The sequence below is a fragment of the Rhinolophus ferrumequinum genome, chromosome 4, assembly GCF_004115265.2.
Source record: "Rhinolophus ferrumequinum isolate MPI-CBG mRhiFer1 chromosome 4, mRhiFer1_v1.p, whole genome shotgun sequence".
Classification (NCBI taxonomy): domain Eukaryota; kingdom Metazoa; phylum Chordata; class Mammalia; order Chiroptera; family Rhinolophidae; genus Rhinolophus; species Rhinolophus ferrumequinum.
Genome location: NC_046287.1, coordinates 12,749,707 through 12,763,771, shown reverse-complemented (window position 1 = coordinate 12,763,771; position 14,065 = coordinate 12,749,707). Strand labels below are relative to the sequence as shown.

General features: G+C 43.5%; 1 protein-coding gene across 4 annotated transcripts in view; it reads right to left on the bottom strand.

Moving 5' to 3' along the window:
• The window catches only part of PCDH17 (protocadherin 17), a 94,687-nt gene extending 83,175 nt beyond the window's left edge, over positions 1–11,512 (bottom strand). For 2 of the 4 annotated variants that reach the window (XM_033104816.1, XM_033104817.1), the window contains exon 1: positions 6,490–11,512. In XM_033104816.1, the coding sequence (XP_032960707.1) occupies positions 6,490–9,060 (2,571 nt within the window). In that variant the 5' untranslated portion in view covers positions 9,061–11,512. The remainder of the gene's footprint in view (positions 1–6,489) is intronic. The other 2 variants (XM_033104814.1, XM_033104815.1) reach the window with 2 other exon arrangements.
• Positions 11,513–14,065: the final 2,553 nt, after the last annotated feature.

Sequence of the window (14,065 nt, the reverse complement as noted above, 5' to 3'; positions counted from 1 at the left end):
CAATTTGCATCTGTATTTTGCGCTCTCTCTCTCTCTCTTTTTTTTTTTTGCTTTTCCTTTACCTTAAAACTATTGAACTTATACTTCTGCAGTGGGAAAGCAGCACAGTAAGCTTCTGCTTAGTCACAGCATGGAATTTTGATGTCATTAAGGACTTCTTTATTATAGATAATTTATTTCAGGAGACCAAAAGATAGCAATATATCACTGTCAAAGCCAGCGGTGAAAGCTATGACTGACTACAAAATAATACTGTGAGCCATGGCAGGAAATTCTTGTCAACGGCTCCTTTACTAAAATAGGTTGACAATAGATTAGTGTAGGTCTGATGAACTTTAAAAGTGTTTTACAGGTAGGTGGCAGAAGTCACACTATCTTCAAATTAATAGCCAAAATGAACTTCATGCTATTCTCCAATAAATATACAGTCACTGGTTGAAGGAATTCAATACAAAAAAAAAAAAAAGAAAGAAAAGAAATCCTTCCCTAATGCATTTACTAAAATATAACTTTAAGATAATGCCCTGTGGGATTTATTAAACAGAAGTTATCACTGAGGGGAATACATTCTGGAGCAATGACTAATACTATAATTAGCAGGTGCATTTGTAAGAATTTACCCACTATTGAGTGTATTGCAAGACTTCTCAGCATAAGGGACTTAAGTTTTACTTCCTAACTGGCAGGAGCCCAGTTCTAGTGGTTTCATCTTCCTCCTGCTGTTTCATCATCTGACTCACAGTATATAGTCTCACAATGCCTCCAGCCAGTCTACCATCCTCTAAAGAATCAGAAACTTGGATGAGAGTTTCTTTCTCTTTTAATCTGCATAAACTCCACTGAAGGCCAGTTGTTCTTTAACTTCTCTGCTCTAGAATCACAGGCTCTACTCTAAGGAACTTCAAACCATTTGAAACTTGGAGACACTAAAATCAATAAGTTTTAACATATTTTCAAGGAAAAATAAAGGTTTGAGTTCATCCTTCAAAAGAGAACTGCCTTTGAACTAATAATGTATAAAAATGAGCTAATATCTGTGCATATGTATTTACATGCATTACACTGAAAATATAAAGCCGTATATACATGTATAAAAATACTTTAATTTTTCCAAGTAGTGTTATTGTTCACATGTTCATAATTATGGGCAGAGCCAACTTGCACTGCAGTAAATGCAAATAAACATTTATTAGTCTGAAAAAACATAAAGTATTTTATTAATTTACACCTATTTCATATATATGTATATATATGTATATGTATATACATATACGTACATATATATACACACATATATATTTCTATTGCATGATATTACATAAGCAGAACTAACAGTGAAAAATTTGAAACCTGACAATGGTAATGAAACATGATAAAGTACAAATACTATATTTTTAAACAGTATTAAATATGTATCTGGAGATTTTTAAGGATTTTTCTTTTTAAATATGTATATTTCTTGGTCCTTTAATAGGGATGATATTTGGGATTATTTTAATAATAATTAATTTATTTTAACCTCATATATAAACCTGCATCTATGCATTGTAAAAAGATGGATAATAGAACATCTACTTTATAGAGAAAAGTTTCTGGAAAATATGATTTTGGGTTGTTTAAAATATGTAAATTCTTTTCTTGACTAAAAACTGTTCAAGTAGTTGAGATAGGAATTGTAGGGCATACTTTTCTATGACCTGATATTTTTCATGCTTACACACAGCCTTAAATAACATGCCAAGAATAAAATTCTAAAATCCTCCATGCAGACTCATGCATGATAAATTTATTGAAATTATAAAACTCACTTATAGAACACATATAAAATTATAGAATTCACTCATAGAACTCAAGTAAAATTATGGAACTTACTCATAGAACTCAAGTAAAATTAAACATTATCTTCCTCTTATGTTTATAAAAGACTGATGGACTATCTCAGTGTAAGGATGGTAAGTGTTACCTAGCTAATACTTCAGAAATTTTATTGAAAACTAAAAACTAATGGATGAAGAAGATATTACCTTATAAGTAGGTATATCAACTAATATTAAAAATAAGATTCTCAGGTTTCTAGTTCATATAATTAAAAATTATATTTTTTATGTTTTCATTTATTGTAACATGGAGAAATGCACACAGATTTATATTGGAGCTCAGATTTTTATGGGCACACACAAAACTAAGAATAAAAGTAACAATATATTAGGAATGATGATAATAGTTTGGATTTTAAACCCTTGTAGAAAGATAGTCAAAACACTAATGGCTGAGTATTTTTTTTAATTATTGTACTTTATTTATACTACTTTTAATATACGGTAAAACAAGTGTTATGATGATGGACTCATGTTAATTTGAAGTAGGAATTAATCTTGCTGTCATTTAAAAATCTTTATAAAACAGTCAAGTGTACAGGATACTCCTGGAATCACGCAGCAAGCAAGGAACATTCCTTGCCTACTCAGATAAACATAGCCCATATAAAGAAGATGCATATAAAGTTTATGGAAATTATTGCATGTAACGAATCCAACTGTGCTGTCTTAGAATAACATTGTAGTAAAATATCTTCAAAATTACAAGTGAGGAAAAAAATTGTTTGTACACTCTGTGCTTGTTACTGAAGTCACTAACATCTGGAGCACGAAGTTTTGAAGGTCATGATCTTGAGACCTCATCTGAGTTCCTATTGTTAAGAATCTCTTGTATTAGAGAAGTAGGAATAAAAGCAGACAAAGATTAATGTTTCTAGTGAAGATATACTTTCTCTTTCATCTTTTCATTCTAAAATACTGAGTTTTGTTGTCTACACTATAAGATTTTACGTAGTCCTTTATGTCTCAATTTCATTTTTACATATTTACCATGTATTTAATTCCCTTTTACTGAAAAGGCCATGCTCATAGCTCAAAAGGATTTTCTCGTCTAGCATAAAGAATCTAAAGTCAATGCTACTATGAGTCATTTAAAATTGAACTGTAAAACACTGTATTCCTTCAAAAATTCACTTTAGAACTTATTCTGCTGGCTCCATGTATTTTCTTCTATGAAAGAATATTAAAATGACTTGTAGTAGTGCTACCAAAAAATCTGAAAACACAGATGTTCAAACAATCTAGAAATTCTCCCACTAGGGAGAAGTCCCAGCCTCCTCCCCTCTTCTCAGTGAAGCTTTCATTGAAAACACCTGTTGAGAAGTTACCCTGAGACTGGAAATAATTCTTAATAATCCAGGACCAGCAGCCAGATGAACAGTTACTCGTGACAATTAGTAATGATCTCTACTTGATTTTAGATTCTGATATTAACATATGAAATAATCCACATGGAAATTGCTCCTCTGAAAAGTGCTTTTATAAATTTGCATGACAATTAATTTGCCTTACCTACCACAAAATCTGTGCTATTTTTCAAAATCAGTTTTATAGCTTTAAAATGAATAAAATAGTTCATTATAACTATGTCGCATTATGAGTCAAACTACTGAGGATATTTTAATCCCTAGACTATTGTTTAAACACTTCATAGACTGACTTTATTCCAGCTGAGGAACTTGAAATAAAATCTCTTGAAAACCTGAAATTAAAATCTCTTCTCACAAACCAGTCTTTCTACACCAGCTTACCTGATTGTTCTGCATCCCTGTTCAATAAAAATACCCTTATTTTCGAGAACCTACAGATCTTAAGTTTAAAGTAGTAGGCCCTGCGACGCACACAAAATCTTTTGATATATAAACAAATCTTAATTTGAGCGATACCATGAGTCTTATTAATTCTGAATTTTCTAAGCTTCATATCACCACTCTTTACCAGTGTATCTCAAACAATTGTGAAACTCTTTTCATTCTATCAATAGAAATACACTGCATACCTTCTAAACGACACAAAAGATGCTGGAAAATAAAGATAAACCAGCTCTAGTAGCTGCTAGTTCAAGTGCATGCTGATGGATTAAACTTCTTCCTTCAGAAGTACATGTGAGGTGAATAGTTTCCTCAGCTGTGTTAAGTACACCCACTAATAAGTGCACTTGAAACAAGATAATGGGATACCCGAACACCTTAATTTAGGCATGTCACTTCAGCACAAAGTGTTTGTAGCACACTAGTTTAAAAAAAGAAAAAAGAAAGGTCACTGTAGTCAATTTACTCTGTTCTCCCTAATAGGTATTGAGACATATCTGAAACATTTAAATGAAACATTTCAGGAAATTAACATATTAGGAATTTACAAAACATCCTTTACAGAAGAAAGAGGAAAAAAAAAAGAAACTCAGGAAGAAAAAAAAGAGCCTATTTTAACAGTTTACATTGAGCATATTTCTGAGGCTGGAGCAATATGGGAAACTGAGCCACTTTGGAAAAAATTTAAAGAACTTAAAAGGATTTTTTGTGTGTCTGTATGGTATAGATTAAGATTCTAGAAGAAAAGGAATGGCAAGGAAGTTTGCCTTCTGTTTTCTGTTTAAACTCTGTGTGTGTGTGTGTGTGTGTGTGTGTGTGTGTGTGTGTGTGTGTGAGATTTCCTTTAGCCCACCGTTTACTGCTAATGAGAAAAATCAGCAGCAACAGTAACAACAGCAGCAACATCCATCCATCAAGCAATGAGCAGCTTCAAGAACAGCATGGTTCTTGAATATATAGGATGGGCAGCCCTGTCCCGCAAAACCTTCCACAGACTTCCATACAAGGTGGTTCCTCACTAATCTGACCAAGGAATCAGGCTTGCTGAGAATTCTATTGCACCAACTTCCTTGCTACTTGGAACCTAAATAAGAATTCAACTGACAGCACTTCAAGTGGAAGGTTAAGCATTAATCCTCTGTGATATCTTTGTAATTGCCAATGGTAAAAATACAAGCATATGACATCTGTGTATTTGTAAATGACTGCAAAAGATCTATAAATGTAAATTTTAACGTATCTCCTAAAGCGATTGATTAGTATAAATACCAGTTTTACACACTCACAGAGAGACTTTCACAGAAACCACAATTGTTTTTTAAGGGAGAAATTCCTTGTTCAGTTTTATATAGACCTCAAAAAAATCATGATTACTGGTAAAGAGTAAACACCATAAGAAGTGGGATTTAATACTGCACCTGATAGTGTAGTATTCAGTAGCATCAAGTACAAGAGGGTTTTACAAGGACATTATACTATTATATGAAAGTATGTTCTGCTAAGTTTTAGTATGTGTTACACTTAGAAAGGATAAGATTATGACATTTTAATAATTAAAACATTACGGAGTCAAGTGTCATTAAAAGCTTTGTGCTTTTCAAAGCATAAAATAACGAACAAATTATTTTCATTTGCCCCAAACTAATCTTCTTCCCAAAGTGTCACTTTTAGTTAAACTCAATCTTGAATTTCAAATACTGCTCATCCAGAGTGATTTGTACCAACATGCATTCATAATAAGCAAGAATTAAGTTTTCCTGTGACACAACTCAATAGTAGATAAAAGAAACTTGGCAGTGACTACATATAGGACAGTCCCCTGCTGTCATTAGAATGTATGCCCACGCTGAGTCTGTTTTTTCATTTATCAATAACTTTGGATGATACTACCCGATATGTATTAAATATCACTTAGATATATTGAGAATACACTGTATGCAAACTAGATGCATCTGCTATTCTTTCTGGCACAATTGCCTTTAGTGAAACTTTGCCTCCTGTTTTCAACAGCCCAAAATGAATCTGTGACTCTGGTGAGCTTTGTTCATTCCCCAGTCACTCCAAGAAACAGATCAGGAAAACTACAGGACAAAATAAATTTAAGTTCTTTATAGATAGTTATCATTATCCAGAGTCTACATTTATTCAAATTTTTGAAAGATATTCAGGGCTTAGGTCACATTTCCAAAGCTTAAACTACACTTATTTCATTATGCTGCAGTTTCAGCTAAAGAATAAGTGAGATTAATGTCCTTTAAAACACTTTTTAAATACAAAACTGACAATTTGGGGAGAGAAAACTTAGCTCAAATTGATTCAGGCTCTGGAATTCTGACTGCTTGCTATATTGTAAGTAGCTAGCTTCTTAATATTCGGGTATACATTTCTTTCACTTGGCATCAGATTTTTAATAGAATTAAAAACTTTTTAAGTGAATTAAGTAAAGCAATTTTTTTTCTACTCTGGGTATCCTTTGTTATGGAAAGAAATGTAGACCAACAAATAAAAATAGTGACATAAACTATTCCTACTGAACACCGCTAATGTTTTTAAACCTATAAAAATAAACTTTAAAAACACAATAAAAGTAAGACATTTACCACTTGTCGATTTTAGGCTATTTACATGGGAGGGGTTATGTACAGAATAGTTGTACACACCTTGACAAAAGTGTAACCATTGTAATTAGAAAAAAGTTTCCCCTCTCACTGCTGCTGGCAGTGTGGCATGTCCTGTACCAAAGGTTTCAGGACAGCTCCAAACACAGCAATAAAGTGCCAGTTATGCTAAAAGTCTCCTACCTGAATTATGGACATCCGAGTGGCAGGGGTCTCGCTCGCATTAGTCCCTTGTCCGGTGAAGCTGGTGTGGCAGCCCGCGTGCCCCTGAGGCACAGTCAGGTTGTTGGAGGCCGGTTTAAGATACATCACCTCCGACCGGGGCGAGCTGAGGGGCAGGCGGGTCTGGTAGTCGAAGTACATGGGGGAGGTGGCCAGGGAAGGGCTGCTGACCACATTCATGACGTTCATGGCGTTCCTCTCCTCCACCTCGCTCTGCACCAGCATGATATCATTTTTGTTGATCTTCTTCTTTTTGCCCTTGCCCCCACCCAGCTGCGGGTGGCTGTACTCGGCGATGCGGCAGTTGTAAGTGCGGATCTCCTTGTTTTCGCGCTTGCACTTGACGGCGATGGTGATCATGGCCGCTAGGAGGATGATGGAGATAGTGCTGAGAGTCACGATGAGCGGCAGCGACATGTCCCAGTGGTGCTGCTCCCCGTTCACCCGGGGAACCCCCTCCGGCAGGGAGCCGCTCACCGAGCGGATGATGAGCTTGGCCACAGCGGACAGGGTGGGCTTGCCGTGGTCGGTCACCTTCACCACTAGCTCGACCACCGGCGTCACGTCCTCCCAGAAGGGGTGCAGCGTGCGGATCTCGCCGCTGGACGGATCGATTTCAAACAGGTGGTCATCGTTACCGTCTACGATCTCGTAGGTCAGGCGTCCGCTCTCGCCAAAGTCGCTGTCAAGGGCGCGCACCGTGCTCACCAGGTAGCCCAAGCCAGCGTTGCGGGGCACCTGCAGCTCAGCGGTGTCATTCTGCAGCGTGGGCAGCACGATCACTGGTGCGTTGTCATTCACGTCTAGCACTGTCACCCTCACAGTGGCGTTGCTCTCCAAGTGCGCGGGCGCCCCCGAGTCCTTAGCAAGCACCTTGAACTCAAAAGCCTTGGTCTGCTCGTAGTTAAAGGAGCGCAGGGCGTAGATGGCCCCATTGGTGGGGTTCACAGACACATAGGTGTAGATGGACACGTCTCCGATGTGCGAGGGCAGGATGGAGTAGGACACTGTGCCGTTTTGGCCCAGGTCGGGATCCTGGGCGAGCACCGAGCCCAGGTACTCTCCGGGGATGTTGTTCTCGTGCACCTGCAGCACGTAGAGTCCCTTGGTGAAACGAGGCGGGTTGTCGTTCTCGTCCAGAATTTTGACGGCGAACGACTTGGTGGAGTTGAGCGGAGGCGAGCCCCCGTCCCGCGCCACAATTGTCACGTTGTACTCGTCCTGTGTTTCCCGGTCCAGTGGGCGATCAGTCACCACGGTGTAGAAGTTGTCGTAGTTCTCCTCAAGCTTGAAGGGCACAGAGCCTCCGGACCCCCCGAGGCCGCCGCCACCGGCCGTGCCCCCTCCTCCCAGGACTCGGCACTGCAGCTGCCCGTTCTTGCCTGAGTCGCGGTCAGTGACCCGCACCAGGGCGATGACGGTGCCTGGCGGGGCGGCCTCGCTCAGCGCCCCCTGGCGCACGGAGACGAAACCGATGGACGGCGCGTTGTCATTGCGGTCGATGAGCTTGACAGTAACCTTGCAGTGGGCCGGGATGGGGTTGGGGCCCAGGTCTCGGGCCTGCACGTCTATCTCCAGCATCCCATTCTCCTCATAGTCCAGGTTGCCCTTGACACGGATCAGGCCGGTCTTGGGGTCGATGGAGAACAGCTCCCGCACGCGGTCTGGCACATAGCTGCTGAAGGAGTAAAGCACTTCGCCGTTTGGACCCTCGTCGGCGTCCGTGGCATTCAGATCAATGACCACGGTGCCCAGAGGGGCGTTTTCGGGCAGCTCCACCAGGTAGGACGGCGCCTCGAAGACCGGGCTGTTGTCGTTGGAGTCAATCACTTTCACGTTGATCTGCACCGTGGCGGAACGCGGCGGCTCGCCGCCATCCAGGGCGGTCAGCACCAGCGTGTGGTGGTTCTGTTGCTCACGGTCCAGCGCCTTCTGGATAACCAGCTCGGGGAACTTGGTGCCGTCGCCGCGGGACTTGACGTCCAGCGCGAAGAGGCCGTGGTCGTCGCGCGTGAGCAGATAGGTGCGGAGCCCATTCTCGCCGGCGTCGGGGTCGTGGGCACTGGTGAGCGGGAAGCGGGTGCCCGGGGCCGCGTTCTCGGAGATGTCCATCTCAATCTGGTCCGAGGGGAAGGAGGGTGCATTGTCGTTGATGTCCTGGATCTCCACCTTGATCATGCAGATCTCCTTGTCGTTGGCGAACACCTCGAGGGACAGCTGGCACTTGGCATTGTGGCGGCACAGGGACTCGCGGTCGATGCGCTGCTTGGTGTAAAGGAGTCCGCTGTCTACGTCCACGTCCAGCAGGTGCGGCGCGGAGTTCTCCAGCACTCGGTAGCTACCGGACTTGCTGCGCCCGCCGCCACCGCCGCCTCGCTCTGCGGGCGGAAGCCCGGGCTGCAGTCGAGCATCCTTTCCGATGTTGCCGATCACCGTGCCGGCCCCTTGCTCCTCCGGCACCGAGTAGTTGAGGTTTTTGAGCGTCAGGGCAGGAGCCCATAGCAGGAAACAGCAACAGATGGAAAGGTACATCCCAGACCGGCGGGGTGGGGGCAGGACCAGCCGGACTGGAGGGGCCAGTGGATGGGCGCGCGCCAGCCTGGAGCCCCGGCGCAACGTGAGCGCGCGACGCCAGCCACAAGTCTGTGGGTCCTTCCTTCCCTCCGCTCCCGGGCTGCGGCACCCGGCAGTCTCTCCTTATTCCGCTCAAGTTCCCGAACCTGTTGATCTACAGCATCCGCACTGGGCGAGAAGCAGAGGCGCAGCAGAGCTGCAGGGGCACGGAGCAAGGCGGCTCCCTGCGGCTGGGGGCGAGCCCGGGGCTTTGTCTCTGCCACCCGGACTTCAGGCGACTCAAACTTGAGCGATGATGCCGGCGATAAGAAGTAAATCGAGTCTGGCCGGGATGATAATGAGCTAAGAATCCGTGGGTTTTCCTCGCTCCCACCTGGGCGCTGCAAATCCACTCCTGCCGGTAGCCTCCGGAATACTCTTCACATTGGGTGGGGGAGGGAGCGGGAGGTGTGTCTCAAGGCAGATCGGAAAGTGAAATCCTTACTTGTTTCTCGTCTCCGGTGATGAAATTGATGGGGACGAGGAGAAACGAGGAGAGAGTCAGATGTATTTTGAAGCTTCCCCGGAGCCCTGTGAAATGTCTGCTGGCTTCGCGGGCTAGTCTGTTTTCAGGCAGTGTTTTGCTGCATTTAGAGATCTAATCTTGCATTGCTGGCTGAAGGAACGGCGGCGGCGGACTGCATCCTCCCAGCCACGCGTATTTTTCTCTGTCTTGCTCTCTCTCTCTCTCTCTTCTTTCCGAGCAGCCAAAGGGAGGGGAGGAAATGCAGCGCAAAGAACTAGTGTCCCGATTTGTAGTTTCCTCCCTCCATCAAGCTCCTCCCTCTCTTCCTCGGAAAAGGCTCTCCCCCTGAAGTCAAGAAAGCCACAGCATGATCCGCGTTTGCGGTCTGAGTCTATTGGGAAGGGGGAAATGTATCGATATATCTCCGCCTCTCTTCGGAGAACACACACGGATTTTTCTACGCGAGGCCAGCAGCCGCCGCTACCATCCCATTCTCTCCTGGCGAGCAAGGACTTCTCTCGCTGCAGTTTAATTCCAGTTTGCTCTGCTTCCCTGGCGAAAGGAAATCAACAGGCAACTCATGGTTGGATGTGCAGATTTGAAGGGGGAGGGGAGGCAGAATAAAAAAGAAGGGGGAGCCACCTCCCAGTTCTCACACACACACACTCTCCCTGTCTCTCGCTAGAAGGGAAAAACAGTCTCTGCATTCACAGGGCTGGGCTGTCAAGTGCCTCTCTTTTCTTTCCATTCAGCATCTCCTTCCAATGGCCCTGTCTCCCAGTCCTCTTCATTTAGAAAGGAAAACCTTGGCGAGGAATAAAAGTGGTGAATATTTGAAGCGAATAAAGTGCGGGGTATTTTTCCCCCTTCAATTTTTTTTTTAGTAGGAGGAGTGGGCTGGATGAAAGCAACACATTAAGGGTAGGCATGATGCATTCTGCAGTCTCGCTCTCGCAGTCTCGGGGCGACTTGCGGAGGGCAGGAGTCAGGAGCTGCGGCCCCGACAGTCCAGCCAGGGCCGCCCACCCCCGGGAGCTGCCCCCGAGGGGATGGTAGGTACAGGTCTGTCTACACACTATTGCGGGTTCTCGAGGCGCCTGGACGTGCGGGAATGACACATCCAGAAATGCAGGTGTTCCGATCTGCCAGATGAGTCAGAGGCAGCGGAACGAATCGTATTCACTCTCGCCTCATGGTCCTCCCTTCACAGATATTAGTTGCGGCTTCTTCCTAACGCTTTCTCTGACTCACTCTATACGAAAAAGGAAAAAAAAAAAGCCAGATTCATGTTTTGGAGGAAAAGAAAAAGCGAGAGAAAGGGAGGGAGGGAAGGAGGAAGGTGAAGCTGAATCCACCAGCACTTTTACTCTACCTCTTTCTGCTGGAGTCCGAGGCTCAGGAAAACAAGGCGTCTGTTTTGCTAGGTGTATTTATTTGTTTATTATTTTTTTTTTAAAAAAATACCTTTCCTTTTTTGTTAGGCGTGAGGAACCCCAAAATCTTTAAAGTCTTGGGAAAAATAAAGAAAAACAATCAGGATTCCAGGGACTGTTCATGGCTTAGCCCCGCATCATAGTTCATGATTTTCCTCTCAATGCTCTCTGTTCACAAAGTCCAGCACTGGTGTGCACAATTAATTGTGCAGTCCGTTGTGGAGGTTTTTTTTGTGTTTTTTTTTTCCCCTCTCCTTTTCTGTCACGGATGGTCTCAATCTGGTGCCAGTCAGGATCAGCTCACAGCCTGCGAAAGACGTGCGGATTTCAAAGCAAATAAATCCATCTCCGCAAGCAAAACATCGAAGGAAATGAAAGGTGAAAATTCAACAGTTGGAGTAGCGTCTCCGCAGCCACCCTCCGCCGCTGCCGCATCCGCCGGGCTCGCAGTCCCTGCTCTCTGCTCAGCGCCTCTTGCTGACTGACTCTATTCACCTCACGCCGCCGCTTAAACATTGATACTGATTCCTTGCCAGCCAATCCGCGTGAGGAGCAAGACTCTGCCTCCTCCGCCTGCGCCCAATGGAAGGCTGAGAGGAGACTGGCGGGGGCGGAGCCAAGAGCCCCAATGCTACAGAGTCATTGATTAGATCAGTTAGATGGGAGACCTGCCGGGCTAGCAGAGCCCAGCGCTCCGCTGTAGCGGTGGCTCCCGGGGCCTTGCCGCCGGGTCTCTCGAGTCAGACCACTGTCTTCCTCTTGAAAGGAGAGGGTTAAATGAAAGAAAAAAAAGTTTGACAGCGATTTAATTATTTTTGACCGGTGTACACAGGAACCCGAATCCCAGTTTGCTTGCAGAATAACGTAGCTGCGGTCTTCGTGATGGGTTTCTGAACACACACACACACACACACACACACACACACACACGTCAGCACTATACACACACCCATACCAAGCGAGAAGCAAATCTGGCTTCTCGTGGACCCGTCTGAATGAGGTGCAGAGGGATGTGGTGTGTGTGTGTGTGTGTGTGTGTGTGTGTGTGTAGTGTGTTTCTGGGGGTGTGTGATGTGCACTTCAGTGAGTGTGTGTGAATGCGAGGGCACTCGCGCGCCCGCTTCTGCCCGCCCTGGTGCAAACACACCGCGAGCAACAGCAATTCATATGTAACTTTCTTTATCCTCAGAGAAAAATTAGCTGTCCCCAGGCACCCATGCAAGGAAAGTCACTTGATTATGAAAGTGTTTCAGAAGAAAAGTAGAAGCCCAGGGAAAGAGAGGCTGGGTCTCTCCAGGGGAAAAGCTCCTCTCCTTTAAGGAGAAAGGCTCTCTGTCAATTCAAGCTTTGTAGCTTGTTAAAACTCAAATCTGGCTAAATAATATTTAGGGCTGTACGTTTTTCAGTATTTTCAGTCATCCGCATCTCAGCGCAGATACAAGGTAAAGCAGACACCCACCCACCCACACGTAGTTGGCTTGGTGTTTTGTTAGCCTCGAGCTTGTTATTAAAGTTCCATGCGGCAATTTGAATTTTATCTCCTTAAACCAAATAACTGTTGATAAGCACATTGCCAAAACTCCCATGCTTTGAAGCTGAACTATGAACGTTAAGGCAGATCAGTGGGATATCTGTTAAGATTCATGTTTTGTAAATAACACCACCACTACCACTACCACCACCCCTTCTCCCCCCCACCACGCACACTGAGGTGGGGAGGAGGGAGGGAAGGAGAGAGGAGGAGGGGGGAGGAAGTTGGGGGGGAGAGAGAGAGAGAGAGAGAGAGAGATTGACTCCTGATTGACTCATTTACAACGTCAGTTACAAATCTTCAGAGATTCTTTCTTCCCAAACTATTATCACAAACATCCACAAGTGAAGACGACTTTCTTGCCATCCAGCAGTTCTGGGAAAGAGTTAAGAAGGAAAAGGAAAACTGAAGTATTGAAATAGAAAAGGTGAGTGTTTTGATTGCTAGAGTATTGATTGCAATTCATAAATACTAAAGTTAAGTTGCCATTTATAAATTGTGAATGACTTACATACAAGTCTGTAATATGAATCATTCAGGATTCAAAGAAAATCAAATCCAGACCAATTACAAGAAACGTTCTGATGATTATTGTTGGGATAATTGCTTAAAGATTCATGTTTAAAAAAGTGGTTCATTTCCCGGTGGATTCAGTTATATTCAACCTATAGTCTAAGTTTACAGGCAGATCTCATCCAAAACCCACCACTTCCTTAAGAGTCTATTTTTAATAGCTGAAAAATTCAAAGAGGAACTCTTTACAGCCAGACCTTTAAATCCTAACATGGCTTTGTATTTTCTCTAAATGGGTAGTTTCTCAGGCATATATCTTTGCTAAACAAGGGAGCTAGAGCTTTGTAGAAATCTGAGTTGTTTTGTTCAGCGGGTGCCTAACCATGCTGCCTTGTGAAATCTGATGTTCGCATCTCTTTTCTGTGAGTATCTCTGTCCCAACAGGTGTAGCTTGGAAGGTGAGATTTTGAGGCTTTAAAGGGAGTAGCTAACTTAAATAAAAAGTAGTGATTACACACTCATTTATCAATCATTACTTTTTTCATAGGACAAATCTGTGACTTTTTTGCTTTTCATACTAATTCAAGGAAAGTCGTAAAATATCCTTACTTAAGGTTTACGATAGGACAAAAACAAGAGAAGGAAAAAATTCCAAAGAAAGGGCAGTATAGTTTATTGATTATCCTTAATTTGGTGTGCTGTTATGCAAATGAAGGGAGAAACACGGTGTCTAAGAAGTGACCAGTGATAGGAAATACATCCTTGTTGATTTCAATTCGCCCACCACCCCTTCAGAGTAATTATGTCACACCTCCCCCTACTGTATAGAAAGAGAACTACCACACCTACGGTGATACCACAGGGCATTCGCCTAAGGGAGCAAAAGGGAACCATATCAGGTCTTATATTTTATGTAATTTGTAGCATTGAGTTCTGTTGTTAAAGACTAATATGTCCCCCAAATATGTCTAACCCTTATTT